This window comes from Zosterops lateralis (genome assembly GCF_965231275.1).
Source record: "Zosterops lateralis genome assembly, chromosome: 20".
In the NCBI taxonomy this organism is placed as follows: Eukaryota; Metazoa; Chordata; class Aves; order Passeriformes; family Zosteropidae; genus Zosterops; species Zosterops lateralis.
This window is the reverse complement of record NC_139780.1, coordinates 2,217,981-2,245,637: the sequence shown is the minus strand read 5'-3', so window position 1 is coordinate 2,245,637 and position 27,657 is coordinate 2,217,981. Positions and strand designations below refer to the sequence as shown.

Here is a 27,657-nt window from a genome sequence, read left to right as displayed (position 1 = left end):
CCCATCCCATCCCATCCCATCCCTCCCCATCCCCACTCACCGGCAGCCCCGGCGGTCCCGGCAGCCCGGGCGGTCCCGGCTTCACACAGCCCTGCTGTCCACGTGCCACCCACAATCCAGCTCCAGGAGGAGGCTCCAGGACTTCTCCTGCCCCCAGGGGACCTTTGGGGACATTTCCTTTGGGAGCAGCCCCGCGGTGGGGCCATGGGGACACCTTGGTGAGGGGCTCCAGGCGGGGTTTGCCTGGCAGCTTCTGGGTGGTGACGTTCTCCTCCCGGGGGTCAGGGCCATGCTCCTTCTTGCCTGCTCGGGGGGGCTGGATGGAGGCTCCTGGGTGGGTGAAGAACTGTCAGATTCCCAGAAATTGTGATGGAGGAGAGAAGGAAAGTGGTGGACTCACCTGAGGTTCTCCTGAGCGCCGGCCTGCCGGGGCCGGTGATTTTATTGTAGGTGGAGTTCAGCAGCTCAAAGCCTTCATCCTCAATGGAAAGGCTGCCCTCCTCCTCCTCCTCCTCCTCAGCTGATGGCATCTCATGAGCAGAGAGGGAAGCCAGAGCAGTCTCATCAGGCTGGAAGTTGAAGGTCTCCTGGGTGTTCTCCCACGGCCAAGGTGGCCCCGGGGCCAAATCTGAACTGGTGAGGCTGGAGTCCTGAAAAAGGAGAAGGGAAAAAATGAAGTCTGAAGGGTTCACAAAGGGTTCCCACCTTTCCTGCTCAATGGACTGCCCAGGGAGGTTTGGAGTCACCAGCCCTGGAGGTGTCCAAGGACGTGGCACTCAGTGCCATGCTCTGGGTGACAAGGTGGGGATTGGTCACAGGTTGGGCTCCATGACCTTGGAGGACATTTCCAACCTTATGATTCCACAATTCCTCATTTCCCACACGCAGGAACGCTGCTGGGGGAAGGAGGCAGGGCACAGCCCGTGAGTGCCAGGCAGGAGAAGGTCCCAAATTCTGGGCCAGTTCATCCAGAATGAGCAGGACACTGTGTCCCCCTACAAACCAAAACTCACCTTCCTCAAGGGACACGGGCTGCTCTGGGCACCCTGTGCCAGGGCCTGCCCACCCTGCCAGGGAACAATTCCTGCCCAATCTCCCATCCAGCCATTCCCTGTGTCCTGTCCCTCCATCCCTTGTCCCCAGTCCCTCTCCAGCTCTCCTGGAGCCCCTTTAGACCCTGCAAAGGGCTCTGAGTCCCCCCCAGGCCCCCCAGGCCAATGACACAAATCCAATCTTTGAGAGCAATCACTGACAGAGTTCCAGATGTATAAAGTGACACCAGGGATCGATCTGTCCCTTCAGCCTCTGGATTCTGCTCTTCCTGCACGTTCCAAGGCAGGACCAGCAGGATCTGTTCTCCTGGGGGAATGGTGCCAGCAGGTCAGAGGGGAGCTCGGGGCCCCCACCACACAATTTCCCACTGGAGCAGCTGCAAACCTCCAGGGGCTGGGAAGGGGAGACAGGCACGAGGCCAGGAGGAGCCTCCTGGATGTTTCCAGAAATTCAATTTAAAGCAGTGACTTGGAAAGGGCTCTGTGTGTGCTCAGCTGTCACCTTGAATGGTCCCTGCAGGTCTCAAGGGCTCCTTATGCCCTACAGCCCCCAGCAGAGCCCAGGCACTGCCCTGGGATGGGGAAAACTGCAGCTCTGGGAGAAATGTCCACACTGAGCACACAAACACTGACTGTGGAAAAGGAACTGAACTTCAGAGAGCCCTGCACATCAAAATCCCACCACTTTTCCACTCAGCACCAGCGAAAACACCTCAGACTTGGCTTGTCCAAGGGGCCAGGGCTGGGCTGGTGGGTGTGGAGGTGCTGGAGCAGCTCTCCTGGAGCAGCTGCAACATTTCCAGCAGCTCCCAGAGCCCCCAGCCCTGCCTGGAGCCTGCTCTGAGCTGTCCCTGGGCTCCATGGGGACACAGACAGTGCATGGCACTCTGTTCTGGTGGCACCAGCCCTGCCTGGTGGCTCCTGGTGGAGGAGCTGCTGAGGAACCAGCTGAGAGAAGTCACTAGAGGGAGATACAGCCCCACGCTTGCCTTGCAGAGCTGGGAATGAGACCTGGAGAGTCCTTCCCATCCCTCACCCCACATTCCCTGGGCTGATCCCATCCCTCACCCCACATTCCCTGGGCTGATCCCATCCCCTGGCTCCCATCCTGCTCTGCTCCACTGGGGATGTGCAGGGGCAGCAAGGCAGGAAAAGCAACAATTCCCCTGCCAGAAGGGCTGATCCTGCAGGGGAGAACCCAACAGGCCCAGCCCCATTTGGGGTGACCACGGGAGGCAGAAGCTTTGGCTCTGCTCCCTTCGCATTGGGGATTTCCAAGCTCTTCCCATCCCAAGTGGAGAAGAATCATACTATTTTAATTTTAATTTTCAAATTTTAGGTTTGAAGAGATTATTTTGTAAACACCTGAAGTGGTTTGCCCTCCGTTATGAACACTTACTTTGGGGGTGTCTTGCCTTTTGTTGTTACATATATATTTTTTGTGATTTGTTATTATAATAATTTAGATTTAAATTGACTGTGATTTCAAGGAGTCAGCAGTACCCAGGGAGAAATTGCTGGAATAGCAATTGAAGCCTTTTTATGGTTGGACTCAATGATCTTAAGGATGCTTTCCAGCTTAAATGATTTAATTGTACTAAAAGCAGCCCCAGTTCATCCAGGTGAGCCCCTGCACGGCCACACATCACCCAGGCAGGGATGGGTTGGGGTCACCTAATTAAGGTAATTATTAACCAAACCCTGAATTAAATCAGCCTTCCCAAATCCATCAGAATCTATGGATTCAGCTGCAGGAGGGGAAAACCCTTCAGAGGCTCCTTCAAGTTCTGAAGCAGCCAAATTTCAAACCCAATTAGGAGCCACCCTGTCACTGCTGTAATGAACGTGGTTTGTGGTTGTGTTTCTGTTCAGGCTGCGAGCTGGGGGTGGGCAGGGAAGAGACTCTAAAACAACACCTTTTTTATGATCTTTTTTAAACTAATATAGTTTTCTTTAAAAAATAGTTTATTTTACAAAGTCCTTTCTGGCAAGAAATGAAATCGAGAGCTGCAGGAAGAGCATCGTGGCTAAAACTCAACTCCATCATTTGTCCAGCCTAAAATGGGTTCAGCTGGTGATTGTGAGCAACCACATTCCCTGAGAGGAGCCAAAGGGGAACTGGAGGGATCTGGAATTCCTCCTCAGCCCAATGTAGCACTGGGCTCCATCCAAAATCCTCTGCACATCCCAAAAATCCTGCTCTTTGTGGTACTGCAGCTCCTCACCTCCCCAGCACCCAGCTGATCAAATTCCAAAGACTGTATTAGTCAGAATCTCAAAATAAAATTTGTTCTTTTTTCTCACTTCTCAACCCGATGAATGTCGTTCTTGATGTCCATAAAATAACACAGAGCAGCCCCACAGGATGTGCCAGCCTGGGGATCCCAGTGGGAAGCCACATCCAGGCCTGGCAGCTGGCACAGGATTCCCACACAGTGAAAAAAAAAAGGGGTTTTTTAAATTCAACTTCAACACTTGACATGGGAAAGGTCCACGTTGGAAACTCCCATCTGGCAAAGCTCAGGGGGAAAATGTCTCCAAGGAAAAATTACTGAGGCACGAGGCTGAATTATATTTGTGTAAACACAGCTCAAAGCCAAGATCAATAGAATCCATCCCTGCTCCTCCAAAAGTGGCCAAATTTAGAGGAGAACCAGCTGAGAGAGGGACAAATTGGGAACAGCTCCCAAGTTGTCCAAAAAGCGTGAGAGTTGAGTGAGGCATGTGGGGTTGGAACTCCCAGAAATTCCAGCTGGGAAGTGGGGAAGGAGCCCGGATTGAGAGCAGCCATCAAGGATGATAAAACAGAAAGGAAAAAAAGAAGGGATTGGCATGTGACAAGCAAGGCAGGGTCTGTGATTTGCAGGAAAGTGGAATAAAAGACAATAAAGGCAGGAGAAGTCTCTGCCCCAGCCACATCTCGGGTTCCCATTGTCACCTGCAGCGTGGCACTGACAGAACCACAGCAGGGACATGGGGAGAGCTGGAAAACCCCAGTTCTGTCCACACTTAGAGAATCCAGATGACATAACCAAATGACAGTGAAATACTTCCCATTCCAGAGCAGAGGTTTCTCAATCCCAGCCCTGGAATTCAGCCCCAAAAGCATTAAAACCTCAGGCTCTCCCCAGGATGAGAACTGAATTCTCAAATTGGCTCTGAGAGCTGGGGAAGCTCCAGGGGACTGACTGGGAAAAGGCTTTTTGTTGTGCCAATATGGAATTTAAAAAAAAAAAAAAATAGGCAAAAAAAAAGGCAAAAAAGCAAAAAAAAAAAAAAAAAAAAAAAAAAAAAAAAAAAAAAAAAAAAGGCAAACGGGAAGCTTTGAGTAATTACAGGCCACTTCCTTCAAGCTGAGCCCAAGCAAAATAACAGAACTGATATGGGGCTCATTAATAAAGAAACCACAGATATGTAATTAATGCCATGGTTTTGGAAAGAGTTTCTAACTTGGTATCTTGCCTGAGGAGCTTCAGAGTATTTTATTGACAAAGATAACAACACTGCTGGACTTCTGGAGGGTTTTTCAGCTGGTACCACACTCCAAAAAGCCCTAAATGGCAAAAGGGTTAAAGCCCAGCTTGGAGCATCCCTGTTTTCAGCAGCCCAGACAACCAACATCACATTCTGCCCTAATTTTCAGGCTGGGTAAAACAGAGTTCAAAGCTCAGGGTCTTCTCCCAGGAAACAGATTTTTTTTGTTAATAGAAGCCTCTTCCATCCACCAGCCAAAGGTGCAGCGTGATTCACTCAAGCTCAAGATCAGAGACAGACAATTTTGAGACTATTTTTTTTCCCAGCACTTTCTAGCATCGAGCCCCTAGAAGAGGCTGCATCATAGGAAAAAAATAAATTTAAAATTTGAGTTTAGACTGATTTAAAGAAGGAATAAGTTGCAGGAAATGCCATGGGCTGTATCCTGTTGAAACCTTGGAAACTTAGAATTTAATGTTTTAGACTATAGCAATATATATGGGGCAATATGGAGGATTTGGGGTGTTGGCTGAGTTGTTCTTCTTTCACCTTCTTCCTAATTTATTTATTTATTTATTTATTTATTTAATCAGGTGAAAAAGGTCCACATTGCAAACCTCAGGTGTTAAAAAGCATAAATTGGACAGGAAGGAGAGAATTTTAGGACTGAGTGAGCCTGAAGGGGATGATTCCCACACCAGCTGTGCTCACTGACAGACCTGAGCACAAGGTAACAAAGGTGCCACAACCCAAGCAAGAGTTTCCACAGAGTTTTCACAACATTCTTAAATCAAGAAGGCAATAAAGAAAACAACAATAACAGCCAAGAAAATTGTAATTAGTGGCCTCGTCCGGGTATTTTGGCTTTGCCTTATTGCTTATTAGAGCGACTCCTGTCCCCAGGAGACAGCCTGGGGTGACAGCACAGGGACAGTGCAGGAGTCGTACCTGAGCAGATGAATCCTGGATTTCATTGGTTTCTTTTGGCACCTGGAGAGTTGGAGAGAGAAAAGAGGGAAATCATCACTGCCCCAGGACCAGCAGTGACTTCAGCATGTGCTTATTGCTGGCTGCAGGAGTGAGGAGCTGCCTCTGCCGGCACAGGAAACATCCAGGGAATGCACAGTGGGAGCCAATCCTCCACAGCAGCGTGAGGGAACGGCTTCTGATCAAACCTCTCAAGAGTCTGGGTGGGTTTTTGTGGTTTCTGTTGATTTGGAAGCTCCTCAGTCCTGAGGACTGGATGGGAACTGGGGGGGATGTGGGGGAGATCCCACCTGCAGGCAATTTACTGATGCCTAAAGTGAAATTTTCTGCTTGATGGGTGAGACCCAGAGCCTTTCACAGAAGAGCTCCAGGCCTGCAGAGCTCAGGACAACACAGGTTTCATTTTGGGGTGACCAGGGGTTACACTGGACCCTCGGCCACTCCTCTGTCCCTCAGAGCAGGAGGGAACCAGAGTGACCAGCTCTGTGTTACACTCAGCCTGCTCCACACCCCCCAGCAAAGCCAGCTCCTCATTCCCTCATCAGCAAAACCCTCCTCTTCCAATAATCAGCACAGAACCAAGCAGCTCCTGCTGGGGGTGCAGCAGCCACTGCAGGGCTGTCCCTGGTGTCCCCACCCTGTAGCAATGTGTCTGTATAACACAGGACATTCTGATCCACCAGCCAAACTGGTGGTGAGTAATTTCATCAAACCACCTGCAGTTCTTCTGTCAGAGCTCTCAGGAATTCATCAAGGTTACTGAGAGAACAACAGGATCAAAAATAATGACAGAGAGCCTGAGAAAATGTCTGCAAATATGTAAATCCTAAATAGGGGAGCACAAGGTGAGGATGGACATTGCCCAGTTGGGTGTCCTGAAGGATGTCCCTGCCTCGTGGAGAAGCAGCTCAGCCAACCCAGAGCTGTGCCCACGTGGACAGCAGACCCAGAATCCAGATCTGCCATGGCATGGGAACAATAAACAGCTTCTGTTGTAATTGTATTGGTTCTGTTATTCAGGGCCCATTTCCCCCTGCTCCCCGTTCCCTGTGCTGGCTCCAGCATCCCAAAGGAGTCTCTGGACAGGACACAGAGAGGGCAGGAGCCCCATCCCACAGCCAGCTCCCTCCCCTGGCACTGCCCTTTCCCAGCTGCTGTCCCAGCTCCTCACTGAGCACAGGGATGGGTGACACACACGAGGCTCGTGCCAAGCACTGACATCCAGCACTTGCCTCTCTCCAGCTTTTCCCAGACTCCTCTGAAACACTTCCTATGAAGGCACCTGGCCAAAGATGAGAGGAATTTCCCTGGGCCAGCTCCAGCTCCTGAGGAAAGCCTGGGTGCTTCATGTTTTGGGGGATTTATGATGTGATCTGGGATTTTTGACACAGATACGTTTGTTGAAAATTTGTAACGAAGGCAAAGTCCCCCAAATTTCCATTCTCCGGCAACGCTGGCAGAACAGAGGGATGATGGATGATGTCCCAAAGGGTGCAGTGGTGCTGGGAGTGGGCAGGAATTCCAGAGTGCTGTCCAGTTCCCAAGGACAGCTCCCACCTCCTCTCAGGAGCACAGCTCCAGCTGCAGCATTACTCAAAGATTTCCTGTGCCACACTCAGGAGGATGTCACAGCCACCCCCAGGTTTTCCCTGGACCCCAAACTCTCCCTTTAACTCACTCTCCTTGGCACTAAACCCATGGAAAAGGACCACTCCACCTCCTCATATCCCATCCCAAACTGGAGATCCCAGCAACACCCTGGACCTTTCATTGGAATCCAAGGAAAATCTTGGTCCAGCAGTCCCTAAAGTCACCAGCTGTCCCCAGGCACACCTCTGGCCAGGCTGTTGGGAGCTCCCACGGGGCCCTGCTGAGGCTGAAGGAGCCTGGGCAGGTGGAGTTGTGGCTGTGGCAGTGCTCGGCAGCCGCTGCTGGGTCTCCCATCACGAAGGTCAGCTGTTGGAGAGCGCCCTGGGAGAGACACAGAGACCAGAGTTTGTCCTCCTGCTTCTTCCAGAGAAGAGGGGAAGGTCTGGAAGGGCCTGCAGGGGAGATCATCTGCAGTTTATCATAATCAGGGATTTCATTATGGGTTGGTTTGGGCAATGACCATTCCCTCTCCAGCTTCAGGAGCTGCATGCAAAGGTGTCATGGGCAGGGACACCCTCCAGGCCATGTCCAGCCTGGCCTTGGGCACTGCCAGGGATCCAGGGGCAGCCACAGCTGCTCCGGGCACCCTGTGCCAGGGCCTGCCCACCCTGCCAGGGAACAATTCCTGCCCAATCTCCCATCCAGCCCTGCCCTTTGGGAGTTTGAAGCCATTGGACATATTTCCCAACCCAATCTTTCCATGCTGGCTGCACAGAGACTTCTCTGCATGGTCCAGGTCATGGCCAACACCAAATTAATGGAAATCAAACCCAGAGGTGACCTGACTGCTGCCCCCTTGTGCTGCCCTGACCCAAACCCAAGCCCTCTGCACAATTCCAAGCCTTAGCTAAGTTTGTCCTGCCCAAGCATGAAAATAAGTGTTGTTTTGGGAGGAGAAGGTGAAGGAAATGGATTCCATCAGAGGGAACTTACACCCTCACTTGTTGGGAAAGATGGGACAAGAAGGGCTTGTGGATATGATTGCCTGGTAAGAAATACTGGAGATGTAAAACCTGTGAGTGAAATAGAAATGAAGGGCAGCTTTGAGATGTGATCATGGCAGGCAGGAAGACGGGGATGAGCTGGAGATGGGTTGAAGGATAGAAAACAAAAGGCCCCAAGGGTGCAGCCCCTCTCCACCCTGCCAAGGTATCAGAGAAAAAGTAGGTAAGAAAAGTCTCTTTAGAGTTTAGAATACAGGATGATGTGGTGATAGAGCAGTTCTCACAGACTACATGCAAAGTTTGTAGGTTTTGTATCTCGTGCTGGTTGGTCACTGTAAATTAGAATATTCAACACAAAAGGAGATAGAATGGATTGTAACAAGGTCCTCACTCTCTTACCTCTCTTACCTCCCTTACCCTGCTATCTCCCTCACCTCACACCCCATCTCTCCCTCTCTCTTTGGGGTTCCCTCCAGCCCAGGCTGGTGGCTGAAGGCAAAGCCCTTTTTACCCACGGCCCTTGCAATAAACCCACGTGTTTCTAGGATATCTCAGCTCTGCAGAGTTCCTTCTCCCTGCCGTCCATGGATGCTCCTACTCTCACTCACACAGGTAGAGCAGACCCTGCCCAGCTCTCACCTTGAAGGGGATCTCGAAGGACTCGATGAGGCCCCCGATGATGACCAGCCCCTCGGTGTTCACCCCCATCCCAAAATAGTTGGACCAGCTGACCCTGTCCACCAGCCGACAGTCCACGTGCAGCTCCAGCCGCTCCAGGGAGATGCTGAGACCCACCTGGTGCCACTGCCCGTCTCCCAGGGAGGACACTGGGAACCTGAGAGAAAGAGAAGAGGCACAACAGGAAATTCCATCCCACACCTTACCCAGGACCAGGCCTGACCCCTCAGCAGCTCCCAGGGTCCCTCACGTGTCCATCCTCAGTGCAGGCACAAGGAACGATATGAGAATTGTGACAACATCGTTATTTTCCATGGATTTGGGGATGTCTAATGTGGGCCTGATATTTCTGGCTCTGAGAGATTTCAGCCTGCTGGCAGCTGATAACTTTTTCCCAAGGAAAAAATTTCTCAAAAAAGTTTCTTCTCAAAACAGTCTTGGCAAGCAACTCTCCTTTCTCTAAACAATCTTTCTCCAGGTGGTGTTTTGCTGTTTCTCTGGTTTAACCAATGGGATCAGAGAGGTGTCGTTCCTATTCCCCAACCATGGTCAGTCTGGATGGGAACACCTTATAAAAGGTAGTAAGGATTAGACAATAAAGCCTTTTTTCTGTGCTCTTTGCCTCCTGAAATATTTGGAGTCTCTCATTTTTCTTTCATGTCCTACAGTGACAGTCTACAACCACTTGAGGCATCTGAGAAATGTCTGGGTTTCACATCTTGATTTATCCCCAGGGATCTGAACCTTTTTGTTCTTTGCTTTGTCTTTCAGAGCTGCATCATTTTGGCAGAGTGGAGTTTGCACCAGGTCTGAGGGACGTCACCTTCCCTCAGCTGAGGTGAGCTCAGCACTGCCCGAAGCCCACCAGAGAGGGAAACTGTCACTCTGATCTCTTTCAGCCTTCTGATGTTTGCATTTTTGTAGTGGAGTTTTTCACAGATTTCAGGTAAACAAAAGTGATAGAATGTAAAGTGTCCGTTGTGTCTATCACTCCTCTTTTGAGGAGGGACAATTGATGGACTTCTAGTTTGACCAGTGTGGTTGGAGAGGTGGAAATCTCATCCTCCGATCCCTGGTCATTGTCCAGAATCTGTATAAATCAAAGTAGGAAAATAAACTGCTCTCTTTTCTTGCCCTGACTGCATGTCCTTCATTTCATGTCCTCTAGCTACAGGAAACTCCAATGTCTTGGGTTGCAGTGTAGGATGTGCACACAGTATTTATTCCATCCCCATCCCCATGAGCTGTTGGAACCAGGTGGGGCAGTGTTTTCCCAGGCCCCTCCTTTGGGCTCTTCTGCTCATGGCCCATCAATGCCTTGCCCAGGACTCACAGGGAACTCCCTCCAGGAGCTCTCTCTGTTTAATGGGCCATCAAGGAGCCACTGCACGACTCCTCATCCCATTGGGAGATGCTCCCAATGCCCAGGGGGAGGAGCCAAGCATTCCCACCTGGAGAGAATCTGGGATTTGGGACAGGACAAGCAGCCCTGAGCCACTGGATTCCCAGAGGAGCAGAGCTCCCAGACCTTTCTGTGGGATCACTGCTTCAGGAAGAGCCCCTCACCTGGACTGCTCCCCCCACCCTGCTCAGGGTGTGTTCTGACTCTGCCAGTGCTCTTTTGTATTATTGCATTTATTAGTTTAGTTTAGTTTATTATTTTATTATTTTATTATTTTATTTTATTTTATCTTATTTTTTCTTATTTTATTTTATTTTTTCTTATTTTATTTTATATTTTCTTATCTTATTTTATCTTATTTTTTTGTTATCTTATTTTATTTTATCTTATTTTATTTTTCTTTTTTTTTTTCTTATTAAATTTTATTTCTGACTTGGAGCCTCTCACTCATTTTGCTTTCAAACCACGACAACTCAACCCTTGGCCTTGGGAGGAGCGAAGGAAGGATGGAAAGGCAGGAAAACGGCACCTGGGCTGGCACTTACTCGTAGTGTCTCCTCCTCGTGGTGACAAAGACCAAGGCGTGGGGGTTAATCCTGATCTGGAAGAGCACGTGGCTGCGGTGGCTGAGGATGGTCACCAGGCTGGTGTCCTCCTTCAGGGAGTACCTGAGCTTCAGCAGCACGCTCAGCTCGTCTGCAAACCTGGCACAAAGAGGGGACAAGGTGGCATCGTGCTGTGTCACCACGGACTGACCTCTCAGGGTACAAAAACTCACGGCACGAACGAACCGAGCGAGAAGGAAAAAATAAAGAGGAAAAAAGAGCCAACAATCTTGTTCCAGTTGAGAGGCTCAAAGAGAAGCAGCCAGGCCTAAATTGGCTCTGCCCACACAACCTCAGCACGGGGTGATGGGGCCGTGCCAGGGTGTCCTTCCTGCACCCAGCTGAGAGCAATCAAAGAGCCCCAGAATGGTTTGGGTTGGAGGAAACCTTCAAGCTCATCTCCTCCCACCCCCTGCCACAGGCAGGGACACCTTCCACTCTCCCAGGCTGCTCCAAGCCCCGTCCAACCCGGCCTTGGGCACTGCCAGGGACAGGACAAACTGTTCCAAAATGTAAGACATGAAGGAAGCCGTGAGCTCAGAGCACAGAGTGAATGAGTTATCTCCACATCATCATGGAATGGGCTCTCCAAGGAACTCCTCTGTCGGAGTCCAGGGCATCCCTCTGGGGGCCCTGGATGGTCACAGATCTCAATAGAGAGCCCTGGGACTCGAGAAAGAGGGTCTGGGGTCTGTGCAGGGGGGTTTGCCTGGCACAGAGCCCAGGAGGACACAGGCTTTGATTTCGGTCCATGAGAAAAACATCCAACACAGAGAGGAATTACAAGTCACAAATGTGTGACAGACAGTGGTGTAGTTTATCACCGTGTAGAAGATTTTGTAGTTTTGGAATTTTTAGGGACAAGATGGAGATTTTAGGGCAGTGCCCTGAGTTCTTCTTCTTCTCCCTTGGCATCCATTGTCTGCAGTGACCTGGGCACAAAGGAGTTTCAGTGGATTGGGGCAAAGTAGAAATGGCCCTTCTAGTACAGGTGATAGACATTGGCACAGAATTGTAAATAATGGGTACATAATTATCTGTATCAGAGGTAGTGACCTCCCATCACGGGGGGAGTCCCATCGTGTCCGAGCTGCTGTGAACACCTTGGGGGACACAGAGAATTTTAAGATAAGAATTAATAAACAACACGAGAAACTAAGAAAACCAAGACCTTGAGACTCCTCATCATTCTCACGCCAAAAACAGAACCAGACACAGAGTCAGATTTAAACCCTTCATAGGTCAGGAGGGAAAAACACTCCCTTGGACCCACATGAACCACCAGCCTTGAAATCTCGGGAGGAGAGAAAACCATAAAACCTGAGACTCGTCAAACCAGCAGCCACGCCTTGGGTGATTTTGGAGCCCCTCCACCCCACTGCCAGCCCCTGCAGGGGGGTTACCTGTCCCCAAAGGCCTCCCTGGTGGGGATGTTGAGGGTGGCATACTGCCCGATCTCCAGGGTCCTGCACTTGCTGTGGTCGTAGCCAAAGGAAACATTGCTGAGGTCCTGGGCATGCAGAGTGATTTTGTCCAGCAGGTTCACCTCATCTGGAACAGGAGAGAAAAGAGAGATGCTCAGTAGGCTGAGAAACCTCCACTACAGGGCTGTGCTCTCTTCATTCTCCAACAAGAGAAAAACCAGACAAATTGGACAACAGAAACAACCTGCAGGAAGAAGAGTGCAAATTTGGGAGAATTAAAATTCAGTGCACAAATTCAGCACACTCAGACCAACAAGAACCATTCAGACAACTTCACCAACAGCCAGGTGAGATTTTTGAACCACAATATGTGTTTTGAGGCCACTGTCCCAAAGGTAGGAAGGGCCATTCCTTCCCCAGCTGTGGTGGCACCTTTACAACCCAAAAGAGTTGGGATGTTCAGGGCTGTACAGCAGAGCCTGGGACACAAATGTCCCAAACCACAAGTCTTGGATCAGCTGGGTACAGGAATCCTGCTCATCCTTTCCCAAACTTCCCTGTTGATGCTGTAAATAAAGAATTGGACCAAGGAATGGGGGAAGAAGCCGCTGTGTCCCTCAGTGTGTCCTGACCAGAGGGTGGGGATACCCCTCTCTGCCCTTCACAGGGTCAGGAATTCCCATGGGAATTCCCAGGAAGGAGAGGATCCACTCTCAGAATGTGCTGTGAACTTTGGGGATGGTTTGAACATGGGAGAGCCCCTGCCCTGGGCTGTTTGGCATCACCACGAGAAGCTTTCCACTCTTTCCACTCCCGTGGTGAACAGGCTTTCTCTTTCCAAGTTCATCTTTAACTAAAGAATCTTTCAGCTACAGGAATACTCAAGGAAAAAATGTGTTTAAAACCTCAGGGTTTCTTGTTCCTCTCCATTAGCAAAAAGAGTTGAAGACTCTAAAATCAGGTCCCTCTAAAACGTTGCCACCAGCAGGAGTGAGGACAAGGGACAGACTCAGCCCAACGCCCTCAGACTGTGGGATCAGTCCAGACCCCACAGTCCTTTCCTGGGAGGGTCTGGACAATCCCTCTGGATGATTTGTCAGCGGGAATTGCGCCAGCACCATCTGCACCAGCATCTGCCATGGCTTGGGAAGCATCCAGCCCCTTCACTCCCTGTAATTCCCGCTCTGGATGAGGTGTGAGATTGATTCCAGGGCAGACAAACAGCCCCGGGCACGCCATGACCTGCCAGGAGATATCCACACCCCAGAGAGGGGAAAATAACAAATCAATCAAGCAGAAAGCAGCTTTGATCTGCTCCAGACACTCGTGTGTCACTCCTGACACCATCTCCTTGCAAGATTTCTCATGGAAAAGAGCCCTGTGGTGAGAAAAAAGGGAAGGAATGGAGGAGATGTGGCTGTTTGAGGGGAGTTGGGATTTCACCTGGGATTTCCCCAGCTCCCCACATGGGCACAGCATCTCTGGTTTCCAGGCAACCTGAAGCTCTGCGAAAAAATGAAGGTGCAGCAGCTTTTGGCAGCAGGAACACCAAAAGGCTGAGAGCAAGGCAGAGGGTGCAGGGTTGAGCCCCTGGGAGCCCTGAGCAGCCAAAAAACCCCCAAAGGCAGAGCCAGCACAGTTTATCAGCACAGCATGGGAATTAATCCAAACCAAAGAGCTCACAGAGGGGAAAATATCAGGAATGTTTGTTCCTCTCAGTCCCAAGCATTTCTGGGAGTGATTCCCTCAGTGCTGACATCAATGGATGTGCCAGGAGCACAATTCCATCTCCAGGGGCTGCAGCCCCCACCAGGGTCCAGCTGGAGATCCCAGGCAGTGAGAGCTCACTGGATCCTGCACACTGGATCCAGGAGGCAAAGAGCTCAGGGCAGGGCTGGGGGCACAGGGCTGAGCTTCAGTGGGGCTGCTGGGATGAGCTGGGGGTCCCAGGTGAGGCTGGGTGGGGTCATTAAGGCCCATTGGTGCTCTCAGGAATCAGGTGGGTTTCAATAGTGACACTCCACCCACCCTCCCATCCCATCCCAAAGCATTCCCCAAGGGGCATCTCCAGCTGCAGACACAGAAAAGTGACCACGCATGTTCTCCTCTGCCTCATTTCACACTGAGCTTTACCTCTTCCCCAAAATCGGGAAATGAGGGAAAGTTGTATTAAACAGCCCCAAACTGGGGCCTTGGAGAGCTCCTCACAGGGGCTGTCAGGCTGAGTCACTTCCCCTGGATGTGGCACTGGCTGGAACCTGAAATAACAGGGCTGGACAAGCCCTGGGGACAGGCCCAGGGGACAGCCCTGGCTGGGGAACGGAGCTTATGACATAATGGGCTTTTCCTGCCTCCAGTTCCTGATGGAAATGTCCTGCCAGGACTCTGCTTAGGATCACTCCAGACTCTGGATCAGAGAGGCTGGGACATCACAGCTCCAGACTTTAATCAGGAAGGTTCCCTGCATTAAGTGATGGAAAACCTGGGGCCTCACAGCAGTGACAGCATCAGCAATCAGCCAACCCAGCACAGCCCTCCCAACACACCAGGGCTCCCCCACCTCCCCCTGACACCCCACAGCCCAGTGCCCTTTGCCTCTGGGAAGATGTTGGAGGTGCTGCCTGGCTTTCTCTGGAGCGAGGGCAGCAAAAATGGCAATTTCCCACTGGTTTGGAATGGCCTGGTGGCTCTGCATGTCGGGTGGACGAGCTCAAGGACACCTTGACATGAATTGTTTTGTAGGCAGGAGGTCTACTAAACAATTCCTGCCTCTCCTTCTGATGCCTTGGGAAGGCTGAGCTGGAACAGAGACTGGACAGAGCTGGAGAATAAAGTAGAGATTTACTGAAAGGCCTTTAGGATACACCTTGGGCAGGACAAGAGCCTGACCAGGGCTACACCCAAGGGGGACCCAAAATGGTCACAAAATGGACACAAAATGGTCACAAAATGGACACAAAATGGGCAGAAAATGACTGCCTGGTCATGAGGTCTCACACTTTTATAAGTTTTGGTCCATTTGCACATTGGGGTTTAATTGTCCAATCCCAGCTCCAGGCTGTGAGGTCCCATCCTTCTTGTTCCTCCCTCCAGCCACCCTTGTTTGTGCTTTTGGGCCTGAGAGTTGTCCTTGGTGTGCAGCAGGAAAAGGATTTGTTTTGTGTCCCTGCTGTGTGCAGAGCTGAGTGACACTGACTGTGAGCTCAGAGCTGCACCCCTGGGCAGCACAGAACCTGAAAACCATGAAATCTCAAACTCAAGGCATCGCTTCCATCCCAAAATTCCTCATGACAATGCCCACAGCAGCCACTCGCGTCACTGCCAGCGCCACATCCATTCCCTGCTGTTCCCACTTCCCATCCAAACATCCCTTTCCAAAAGCACCTCCAGAAGGCAACTGAGGTGAGCTCTGAGCTGCAGCACTCCCAGCTCTGCTTTACACAACAGGATTTCCAACCTTCTCCTCCCTGCTCTGCAGAACACGGATAATTCAGGGCCGCGAGTCCGGGAGGGGACGGAGCCAAAGCAGGAAGAAAAGGAACAAGGACATTTCTCACAGAGGACGCCGGGCCCATTGTGGCAGAGCAAACACCCGCAGAGAGGATGGTGAATTCCAGGGGAGAGAAACCTTCTCGGAAGAAAGAGCCTGGTTTGTGTGCATTGTCTGGGCAGGAAAAAACGGGAGCAGCGGCTTCTCCCGCGGCTCATTACCCGGAGCTGCAGCTGTGCCGCCGCTCCTTTGTGCCCTCCTGGCACAGGGATGGGGATGGGGCTTTTGGGGACAAAGCCTGGGCCAGGAGGAAGGGCTGCTGCAAGGAGGGATGACCCCAAAATGAGGATAAGCTGGCTGCAGGGAAAAGTAGGGCGAGTGTGTAGTTGCATCCATGGACAGCAGGGAGAGGGAACTCTGCAGAGCTGAGATGTTCTAGACACACGTGGGTTTATTGCAAGGGCCATGGGTAAAGAGGGCTTTGCCTTCAGCCACCAGCCTGGGCTGGAGGGAACCCCAAAGAGAGAAAGAGGAGAGAGAGAGAGAGGGTAGATCTAAGGGGTAGAAGTGGGGTAAGAGAGTAAGAGAGCAGGGAAAAGAGGGCGGAAAGAGCAGGGGGGAAAGAGCAAGAGAGTGAAGGCACAAGCAAGAGTGAGAGCACCGTGTTACAATCCATTCTATCTCCTCTTGTGTTGAATATTCTAATTTACAGTGACCAACCGGTGCAAGATACGAAACCTACAGACTTTGCATGCAGCCTATAAGAACTACTACATTACCATGTCATCCTGTATTCTAAACTCTAAAGACTAATTTTCTTATCTACCTTTTCCCTGATGCCTTGGCAGGGTGGAGAGGGGCTGCACCCTTGGCTCCTTTTGTTTTCTGTCCTTCAACCCATCTCCAGCTCATCCCCGTCTTCCTGCCTGCCATGATCACATCTCAGAGCTGGATTTCATTTCTATTTCACTCACAGGTTTTACATTTCCAGTATTTCTTACCAGACAATCATATCCACAAGTCCTTCCTTGTCCCATCTTTCCCAACACAAGTTGCAGGAAAGGATGAGAGCTTTATGAGCAGGGAAGAGTTCCAGAGATGCCAAAGTGGGCACAGGAGGGTGGAAGGGGCAGCTCAGCCTTCAGCTTTATCCTCCTCAGGGCAAATCCCAACTCTCCAAGGCGTGAGCCAGCAGAAAAATCTCATCCCATTAAGTGAGGGGGAGAGGTGTGAGGGGTTGTGTGGTGCCCCTGTGGGGATGTGGGAAGGGTTTGGGATGTGGAGCCAATCCTGGGAGCTGAGCAAGGAGACCCCTCTGAAGGAGGGCTGGGAAGGGAGGCTCACCAGGACCAGCTGCTCTGCAGGCTTTGGTGGCCTCGCTTCATTTGGGGTTTTTAATAGGAAACCAAACAAGAAGCCATTTCCAACCTTTCCAAAATGTGCTGAGAGATCACAGAATCACGACACAGTTCAGGTTGGAAGGGACCCAGACCCCTCAGAGCTCCTCATCCATCTCCCTCCTGAGCAACCCCAAGAGTTCACCCCACCCAGAGCTCCTGGTCCCTGGGGAGGTGCTCTGGGGTCACCCCAGCCTTGCCCAGCCCTCACCCCTCAGGCCACACTCACACCTTGGTGCATCTTCCATCCCCTGTTCTCCTCATTTCCCCTTTATATCCTCCTTCCTCTGCTCTGAGCCTTCACCTCCTGCCCCTCCTGGAGCAGCTCCTGGGCTGAGCTCAAACCTTCACTTAGCTCAAGTCAAACACCACGGAAATGATGTTTTATCCACATTCAGGGCTTAAAAGCTTTAGCTGGAGGGGCATTTTTACACGGTTTTCATTCAAATCCCCACACAACCTCTCCTCAACCTGTTCAAGTTGGCCTCGCAGCAATTAAATTAATTACTGAATTACAGGGAGCCAGCAGTGGAATTGGTGTACAATGCCCATCCAGAGGATTCTGTGGGATTCCTTTTAAAAATAAATGAAAAACATCCCAATAAAATTTGTGTGACATTGAGTGGAGACAAGTGCCATAAACATTGGCCCTCGCCGTCGCTCGTAAATCAGCTTCTCTTTATTGCTCCATTGTCAAAGCAAATTAACAGCAAATTCTCCAGCCTCTCCCACCGCAGGGACTTGTTTCCAGCACCAGCTTTCCAAGAGCCTCCCTCTCTGTGGTTTTATAAAACAAAACCTCGTGTTTTATAGGGTTGGAAGACAAACAGAAATAAACACCAAAGCCATGAAGGGATGATGCCAAAAACCTCCTCTGGGGTGGGATGGACACCCAAAGATGGGAAGAACACCCAACCAGGGTTTGTAGCCCTGATTTTCATCATCCTCTCGTTCTGATCACTGAATGCCAGAGTCATTTAGGCTGGAAAAGAACCTCCAGGATCATCAAATCCAGTTTGTGCCTGGTCCCCACCTTGTCCCCAGCCCAGAGCACTCAATGCCACCTCCAGCCCTTCCTTGGGCACCTCCAGTGATGGGCACTCCAAACCTCCCTGGGCAGCCCCTTCTGATATTTAACAACATTTTCCATGGAGAAATTCCTGCTGATGTCCAACCTGACCCTCCCCTGGCACAGCCTGAGTTTGTTTCCTCTCATCCTGGACAGCACATGAATGTTGGTGTGCACAAACACCCCCAAAAACTCCCAGGAACTGCCTGGATTTGAAAGATTCCAACCTCAGGAGCACCAAGAAGTGCCTCCAGCCCTCAACCCTAATTCTTAACAGAGGAGAGAGAGGAGAAGGAGGAGAAGGAGAAGAAGGAGAAGAAGGAGAAGGAGAAGAAGGAGAAGGAGAAGAAGGAGAAGGAGGAGAAGGAGAAAGAGGAGAAAGAGGAGAAGGAGGAGAAAGAGGAGAAGGGTGAATCTTTCCTGCTGGTTCCTCCCAGCTCCCTCCAGGATGAGGATTTGCCGATCCAAAGGCAAAGTTTGCATTCACAACCCTCAGCAAGAACTGGACCTCAGTCCCTCCTGCCCTGGGCAGCTCTGGACAATATTCCTGCAAGAGATCCCTGTGCACACAGAGCTTTCCTGCTCTTCCTCTTGAGCTCTCCTGCTGTTTTGTGGAGCCTCAAACTCCTCCTAAAGCCGGCTGGGATGTGTTTGTGCAGCCTGAGCCATGTGTTGAGGCCAGGCAAGCAGGAGGAGCAGCCAAGGTGTGCCTGTTCCCAGGTGACAGATGGCTCCTGGCACAGGTGCCACCCTCCCTGGCTGCCTTTCAGCACTGACTCATGGCTGGGGCATCACCCCCCACCCACCTCACAGGTCTCCAGGTTTATCTGCAGTTTCCCAGCCTCCTCTGACACTCCGTGCCAAAGGAACACGCTCAGCACCAGGAGGGATTTGAGGTGCAGCGAGTCTGCCTTTGCTGAAATGAGAGGATTTCCCAGGATGGGCTCCCTGGATGTGTTTATTTGGATTTTCTCAGGCTCTAATCTCTCCCAGACATGTGTCTGCAGCAGCAGATAACACCAAGGCCAGCGTTTCCCTGCTCACTTCTGACACTGCTGAAATAACAGCCCAGACTGAGCCGCTGCCAGGCTTTAAAACAACTTCTCTGAGACAACAGCAGGTTAGGCTGGAGAAACAGTCATGGAGATCAGCTTGGAATGGAGGTTTTACATCTCCAGTATTTCTTACCAGGCAATCATATCCACAAGCCCTTCCTGTCCCATCTTTCCCAACACCAGGGGATGCCAGGGGACACAAGGCTGGGTGTGTGTTGGAGTCCAGGGCATCCCTCTGGGTGCCCTGGGAAGTCACAGACCTCAGTAGAGAGCCCTGGGACCTGAGAAAGAGGGTCTGGGGTCTGTGCAGGGGGGTTTGCCTGGCACAGAGCCCAGGGGGACACAGGCTTTGATTTCGGTCCATGAGAAAAACATCCAACACAGAGAGAGAATTGCAAGTCACAAATGTGTGACAGACAGTGGTATAGTTTATCACTGTGCAGAAGATTTTGTAGTTTTGGGATTTTTAGAGTGTAGATGCAAAGGGACAAGGTGGAGATTTTAGGGCAGTGCCCTGGGTTCTTTTTCTTCTCCCTTGGCATCCATTGTCTCCAGTGACGTGGGCACAAAGGAGTTTCAGGGCAAAGTAGAAATGACCCTTCTAGTCCAGGTGATAGACATTGGCACGGAATTGTAACTACTGGGTACATAGTTATCTGTATCAGAGGCAGTGACCTCCCATCACAGGGGGAGTCACATCGTGTCCGAGCTGCTGTGAACACCTTGGCTGGACACAGAGAATTGTAAGATAAGAATTAATAAACAACACGAGAAACCAAGAAAACCAAGACCTTGAGACTCCACATCATTCTCACGCCGAACACCGAGCCCCGAGCTCAGCACAGAACACAGAGACACAGAGTCAGACAGCAGACCTTAAACCCTTCTGAGGTTGAGAGGGAAAATCACTCCCTCTAGCCCACAGGAACCACCAGCCTTGGAATCTCGGGTGAGAAACAACCGATTTAACCCGAGAGGTGTGGGGCTGCCAGGGGACACAGGGATGGGTGTGAAGCTGCCAGGCTCCTGTGCTGTTCCAGAGGGCACACAGCCAGGGCCCAGCCATGTCCAGGCTCCTGGGCACCTCTGCTGCCTCCCCAGCAGCGATGGCAGCTCAGGGGAGCCAGTGGGACACTCCAGCTCCTGCCTGATCCTCTCAGCAGTGAGGGGTTTGTTCCAGGACTGTCCCTGCTGCACCTCTGGCCAAACCCATCCCAGCTCAGGGACAGCTTTCCTTCACCCCGTCACCCTTCAGCCAGGACAACTGTCCCTTTAAAGGATGGCCACAGGTCAGTGCAGGGTTGATTTTTGTGAAAATGCAGCCACTTCATGCTGCAATCCCCACTTCATGCTGCAGTCCCCACTCTGGGGACACTGATGTTCCCTTCTTGGGAAAGATGGGACAGGAAAGGTTTGTGGATATGATTGTGTGGTAAGAAATACTGGAGATGTAAAACCTGTGAGTGAAATAGAAATGAAGGGCAGCTTTGAGATGTGATCATGGCAGGCAGGAAGACGGGGATGAGCTGGAGATGGGTTGAAGGACAGAAAACAAAAGGAGCCAAGGGTGCAGCCCCTCTCCACCCTGCCAAGGCATCAGGGAAAAGGTGGATAAGAAAAGTTGTCTTTAGAGTTTAGAATACAGGATGATGTGGTGATAGAGCAGTTCTCATGGGCTGCATGCAGAGTCTGTAGGTTTTGTATCTCGTGCTGGTTGGTCACTGTAAATTAGAATATTCAACACAAACGGAGATAGAATGGATTGTAACAAGGTCCTCGCTCTCTTGCCCTCGCTCTCTTTTCCCCCTACTCTCTTCTACCTCTTGTTCTTGCTCTTCTACCTCTTCTACCTCTCTCTTACCCCTCTTGGCTTTTTTACCTCCCTCACCTCACACCCTCTCCCTCTCTCTTTGGGGTTCCCTCCAGCCCAGGCTGGTGGCTAAAGGCAAAGCTTTTCCAGGTTTGTGATTCACTCCCCACCCAGCAGCTGCCAGGTCTCTGTACAAACCATTGAATTGTTGACAGCTGAACACAGACCCACAACTGCTGTGACTTCAATCTATGGAATAAACAGCACTTTTAAAGAGCCACCTGGAGTCCTGTACCTCTCCTCCAGCAGCCCAAGCCTTCTCCTCCTGCTCCCTTCAACACAAGAATAAAAAAAAAAACAGATTCCAAATGAGTGTTTCCCAGCCTCAACCATCTCACAGCCAAACAACAGCCAGGATTTTTCACCCCAGGCAAAACATGTGCAGGTTTGTGATTCACTTCTCGCCAGGTTTCTGCACAAACCATTGAATTGTTGCGGTTTCAGCCTTGACTCGGCTCCCAGATGCTCCTGTGACAGAGCTCATCACCTCCCACCTCTCCCCCGCCACTGTAAAAACACCCAAAATTATCTTTGGGTGCCTGGGAGTTCTCAGATTCCCCCCATGAGCTGCTCCAAGGCAGGAGCTGCTGCTGCTTCCCCAGAGAGGTGCGGGAGGCTCTGAGAGCCCCAAACCAAAAGATTTCTTCCTCTAAACTCCTTTCACCAGCTCAGGTCGAGCCCACGGTGCTGGAACCAGAGCAGCTCTGGGCAAATAAGCACAAACCAGGATTTTATTTATGGGCAGAGAAGTTGCCAAACCCCAAAAATGGTGCTGGAGGTACCCAGGAGGGTCTGAACCCTCTGGAGCTCCCTGGGGCAGCCTGAGGAGGCTCCACAGTTGGGAATTTGGATGAGGATGAGCATGGATGGGGCTGAAGAAGCTTCCAGAACCTTCCAGTGTGATGAGATCTCAAAGAGGACACGCTCAGCACGAGGGCAGGAGGAGATTGTGCAAAAAAAATTATTAATTTTTATTAATTAATATGCAAAATCCCCTTGGTGGGTGTGGACACCTCCATCCCTTTTCCCTCTCCAGGGTTCAAAACCCTCTTGTTCCTCCTGAAAAACTTCCTATCCAAAGCCTGGCTCGTGCCCATTCCTGTATTTTCTGCTTTAAAGGCTGTAAAACACCATCAAGAATGATTTCCCAGCTCAAACCAATTTTCCTTTCTCTCTATTTTTTTTTTCACTAACGTAAAGAATTTCCCAGAGGGTTTATTTTTGGTTTGGGGTTTGTTTTTCTTTTTTTTTTTTGTTTTGTTTTGGTTTTTTTGTTTTGTTTTTTTTTTTGTTGTTGTTTTGTTTTGTTTTTTTTTTTTTTTTGTTTTTGTTTTTTATTTGTTTGTTTTTGTTTTTGTTTTTGGGTTTTTTGGGTGTTTTTTGTTTGTTTTTTTGTTTTGTTTTGTTTTGGTTTTTTTTGTTTGGTTGGTTTTTTTTTTTGGGTTTTTGTGGTTTTGTTGTTGTTGTTGTTTGGGGTTTTTTTTTTCTTTGTTTGTTTTTTTGGGGTTTTTTTTTTGTTTTTTTTATCTTTGGGAGGGTTAGGATTTTTTTAGGGTTTTTTTTTTTGTTTTGGTTTTTTGTTTGGTTGGTTGGTTGGTTTTTTGGTTTTGTTTTTTTGTTTGGTTTGGTTTGGTTTTTTGTTTTGTTTTGTTTTGTTTTGTTTTGTTTTTTAATGCAGTAGAACCCAGAGGAAAAGATTTTTTCTCCCCTCAAAACTCCAGTTTTTGAGCCTGGATTATTTATCACCAGCAAAGCTGAGAAGGGCCTGAGTCAGACAGACTCCCCCATCCTGCTCCCTCTGCACTGGGAATTGGGTGGATTTGGGGAGAGCCCCAGACAGAGCTGACAAGTCCTGTTTGAACAGCAGAGATATCTCTGCCTTGAAAAAAAAAAAAAAAAAATATATATATATATATATAAAATCTGCTCTTCATTCCTCCCTCTGCCTTTGAGCAGAGGAAAACATTTGTTAGTGATTCATCACTTCCCTGAGCAGCCCAGACTGAGGAAAGGATGGATTTGGGATGTGGGGGAGCTCTCAGGGTTAAAGGGAAATTCTAGAAAGAAGTCGTGTGTCAAACAAAAAACTTTCCTAATATTTCAGTTTAAAAAAAAGGAAAAGAAAAAGAAAAAAAAAAAGGAAAATGAGTCAGTTTGAGTCAGCCCAGAAATGAAAGGTTTCACCTCTGTGGATGAGCTGCTTCTTTTTTGTTTTATTCAGTGCAAGTTCACTTTAATTAACTGAAACTGTTGGAAAGTGAAAATTCAGTGTTATTTTTAACCCCTGGAGATGACAGGACATTTCCTCCCTCCTCCAGTAAAACACTTTTTGGGGTTATTTTTATTTTTATTTTTTTTCACAAACCCCAGGAAACCCAACAGCTTTAAGAGGCTGGAGTTTCACTCCCACTTCCTGATTGGAACTTTTCCACTTGATCAGACCCATTTTCACCATCCCTGAAGTCACTGAGCTCCTGAGCCCACCCTCCCTCAATTCCTGCTCCTTTACCTGGAAACAGCCAACCTGAAAACATCCCCAAGCTGAGAATTCCTCTCTATTCTTCTATTCCACATCTCAGAATCCTCTGGATTCTCTCATGTCTGACCATGCAGACAATATTTCTGCTGCATCTCCATTCCAACTCATTTTCAAGCCACCTCCAGGACAAAAATGCTCTGGAGCAGTGAAGAGAACCCCTGGAATTCCCACCTTTATGGACACACACAGGCTGGAGAACACCAGGACATCACCTACAACCCACCCTGAAATGCTTAAAAAGAAGAAGAAAACCTTAAATCCATTAATTAACCCTGAAATGCTTAAAAAGAAGAAGAAAACCTAAATCTATGAATTAACCCTGAAATGCTTAAAAAGAAGAAGAAAACCTTAAATCCATGAATTAACCATCTTGACTGGAAAAGAAGGATTTCCTGAACTAAAACAATATTTCACATTATCCCCCCCAAAAAAGTGCCAGGAATTCTTTTTTTAAGCCTTATCCTGGATCCAGTATCACTGTGGGAGAAATCCTCCTCCTGCTGGAAGGTTTCAAGGTTTCTCTTTCCAAGACATTCAAACATTCCCAGGTGCTGAAAAGCAACCCAGGGCACCTGGCTTTGCCTCTCAGTGCCAGGAGGGAAAAGAGCCACACCAAAGTGGGAGTCAGGGGGGTTTTCCAGGGATCCTGGGAGTGCTGTCCCAAAGATCCTGAGCTTTGTGACCTGCCCACCTCCCTGGGCACCCCTGGGAGTGTCTCCTGGAGCTCTGGCATTCCCTGGGGAGCCTGGGCAGTGCCTGAACCCTCTGGGGGAAGAGCCTTTCCCTGCTCTGCAGCCTGAGCCTGCCCTGGCCCAGCTCCAGCCGTGCCCTGGCTCCTGTCCCTGGTCAGGAGGGAAAAGGTGCTGGATCAGTGTAGAAATGCCCCCCACCCACCTCTGAGACCTTTAGCTTGGTCAGTTATTAGGAGGCTTTGGAGGGAATTATACCAGGGACAAGATAAAAGATCTCAGAATAGGCTCTTTCCCCAAGACTTTTGTCCCAGGTGTTTATTCTTCGAAATTCCAGGGGGGAAAGAGACAGAACAAGGAAGGGTGAGGTTTATATAACCCCTGCTCAGGGAAAAGATAGCTGGACCACAGTCAATAAGGGGAAGGAAGGAAGGAAGGAAGGAAGGAAGGAAGGAAGGAAGGAAGGAAGGAAGGAAGGAAGGAAGGAAGGAAGGAAGGAAGGAAGGAAGGAAGGAAGGAAGGAAGGAAGGAAGGAAGGAAGGAAGGAAGGAAGGAAGGAAGGAAGGAAGGAAGGAAGGAAGGAAGGAAGGAAGGAAGGAAGGAAGGAAGGAAGGAAGGAAGGAAGGAAGGAAGGAAGGAAGGAAGGAAGGAAGGAAGGAAGGAAGGACTTGGAGCCTCTCACTCGTTTTGCTTTCAAACCACGACAAAAATGAACGGCTCTGCACAGCTCCCTGAGAGTCTGCAGTGCTGCAGGATGGCTGCTCCTGCTCCCACACCTGCATTTCCTCAGGCCACAAACCCCTCACTTTCCTGTCCAACTGCAGCAATTCCTGCAGGATTTATCCAACCAGCAGCTCTCACAGGGCTCCTCCAAACCCACAGGGCTGAGTTTGTTTTGCAGTCAATCAGATTCAATGTCCCGGAGATTGCTGCAGCAGCATTCCCGCTGGGCTGGAGCAGTTTCCAGCTTTTCCAGCACACTCCAGTGCTCTGGGAGCAGCAGGATCACATAAAGGAATGGCTTTGCTTCTTTTTTCCTGCTTTGGAAGTGAAGCAAACAAAGTAATGTGAAAAGTGGAGTTGGCTGGAGCTGCTGTGCCTTTCCCATCAAAGCTGCAGCAAGAGAAACACTCCAAGGGATCGGCTCAGCCCTAGATATTGAATTGTTTTAATTTGCTGTAAAGTCTGACAAAAATGAGGTTAAATCACACACCTGCAAAGCCACGGGGCTGTTCCCTCTCTGCCTCAGAGCCCAGGACACTGCTGCAGGGTGTGCACAGGCTCAAACACCTCTTCTCCCTAAAATAATTGATTCCTGCATTTCAGGAGCCCTCCTGAGTCCAACCATCCCCAGAGCTCTGCCAAGGCCACCACTGACCCACGTCCCCAAATGCCACATCCACACAGCTTTTAAATCCCTCCAGGGATGAGACTGGAGCATTTAAATCATGGACTGATGAAACCCTTCCCATGAAGGAATTTTTCCTCATTTCCAATCTGAACCTGCCCTGACACAACCTGAGGCTGTCTATTCTTGTCCTATCGAGAAAGAGCAAGGAGTATTTTCTTTTCTAGGGAAAACCACAGGGAAGGAAATGGGATTTCCAGCCCTGGGAGCCCCATGCGATGGTGTTTGGCAGCAAAGTGTGGATCACAATGAGGACATGAGGATCCAGGAGGAGCTCCAAGGACAAGGAATTCAGGGCACGAATTAACACAACATCAACCATGAATCATCTCCTGGTTCCTGCACCCTGCTCAGAGCCAGCAGCTCTGGGATGTCTTTGAGATGACAACTGTTGAAGTGAATAAAATAAAATCAAATATAAATAAACAAATAAATAAAAAATATTTTAAAAAATAAAAAATAAATAATGAAATAAAATAAAATAAAATAAAATAAAATAAAATAAAATAAATAAAATAAAATAAAATAAAATCCACCTACTCTCAAATAAAATAAAATAAAATAAAATAAAATAAAATAAAATCCACCTACTCTCCTCCAGGCTTATCCCACCTCTAGGTGTGAGCTGAGGAAAATCCAGTCATTTACCCAAGCAGAGGAACATTCATCTCCTGCTGTGGTAACTCCTGTCCCTGATCCCTGGCAGTCAGCTCTCCTCTATGGGCAGGGCAGCAAAGCAGCAGCAAACACAAAATCATGGAATTCCCCAGGCTGGAAAAGCCTTCCAAAGTCCAACTGTTCCCACAGCACTGCCCCAGGTCCCCAAGTGCCACCTCCAGGGATGGGGACTCCAACACCTCCCTGGGCAGCCCCTTCTGATGTTTAACAATGATTTCCATAAGGAAATTCCTCCTGATGTCCTCCCTGAGCCTGCCCTGGCCCAGCCTGAGGCTGTTCCCTCTCCTGTCTGAGACAGAGGGCTGGGTCTGCCAGGCTGGAGGGCAGGAGGGGAGCAGAGTTCTGAGACCTGGGAAGGTGTAACTGGGATCTCTCTGCCTCATCTGGAGGTGGCTCTGAGCCCCTCTGGCTCCTGCCAGGTGGATCTGCTGGATTGGGGAATCAGTGAGGTTAGGGAAACACACTCAGGTTTTTTGAATAGCAGCCAGGTTAGAATCCCAGGGTCAGTGATGTTGGAAAAGATCCCTGAGATCACAGAGTCCAACCTGTGTCTGATCCCCACCTTGTCCCCAGCCCAGAGCCCTGAGTGCCACCTCCAGCCCTTCCTTGGACACCTCCATAGATGGGGACTCCCCCTGAGCAGCCCTTTCCAATGTTTAATCACCCTTTCCATGGGGAAATTCCTGCTGTGTCCACCCTGAGCCTCCCCTGGCCCAGCCTGAGGCCGTTCCCTCTCCTCCTGTCCCTGTTCCCTGGGAGCAGAGCCCGACCCCCCCCGGCTGTCCCCTCCTGGCAGGGACTTGTGCAGAGCCACAGGGTCCCCCCTGAGCCTCCTTTTCTCCAGGCTGAGCCCCTTTCCAGCTCCCTCAGCCTCTCCTGGTGCTCCAGACCCTTCCCCAGCTCCATTCCCTGCCCTGAGCAGCAGCAATTCCCAGGAGTGGATCATTCCTGGCTGCCTGAAGCCCCCCTGGATCAGGGAGAAAGGGATGAGGACTGTCCCACATCAGGCTCTGGCTGCTTTATCAGCCCATTTATCTCGGCTACTTCCAGCCCTGCTCTGTTTCCAATCAGCATCCCCGACCCGCTCCGGCCTGTGGGAATTGCAGTAAAAGCCTGGAAGGAATATAAAAAATGAAACAAAAACACATTCAGGGAGATTAAAGCTGGGAAAAGGCAACTGTGTGCTGTGAAAAGGAGCAGGGTTCATGTTCTCACATCAGGCTGGGTGCAGAGGGCCTGGGGGAGG

At 50.0% G+C, this 27,657-nt stretch overlaps 1 protein-coding gene across 1 annotated transcript in view; it reads right to left on the bottom strand.

Annotated features, from left to right (window-relative positions):
- Positions 1-27,657, bottom strand: part of LOC310917489 (uncharacterized protein) — a gene marked incomplete at both ends in the record, with an annotated part of 83,875 nt that overhangs the window by 39,971 nt on the left and 16,247 nt on the right. The window contains 7 exons of the mRNA XM_083875786.1: positions 41-330; positions 401-650; positions 5,475-5,516; positions 7,347-7,484; positions 8,747-8,942; positions 10,733-10,891; positions 12,196-12,343. Of these exons, the coding sequence (XP_083731912.1) occupies positions 41-330; positions 401-650; positions 5,475-5,516; positions 7,347-7,484; positions 8,747-8,942; positions 10,733-10,891; positions 12,196-12,343 (1,223 nt within the window). The remainder of the gene's footprint in view (positions 1-40; positions 331-400; positions 651-5,474; positions 5,517-7,346; positions 7,485-8,746; positions 8,943-10,732; positions 10,892-12,195; positions 12,344-27,657) is intronic.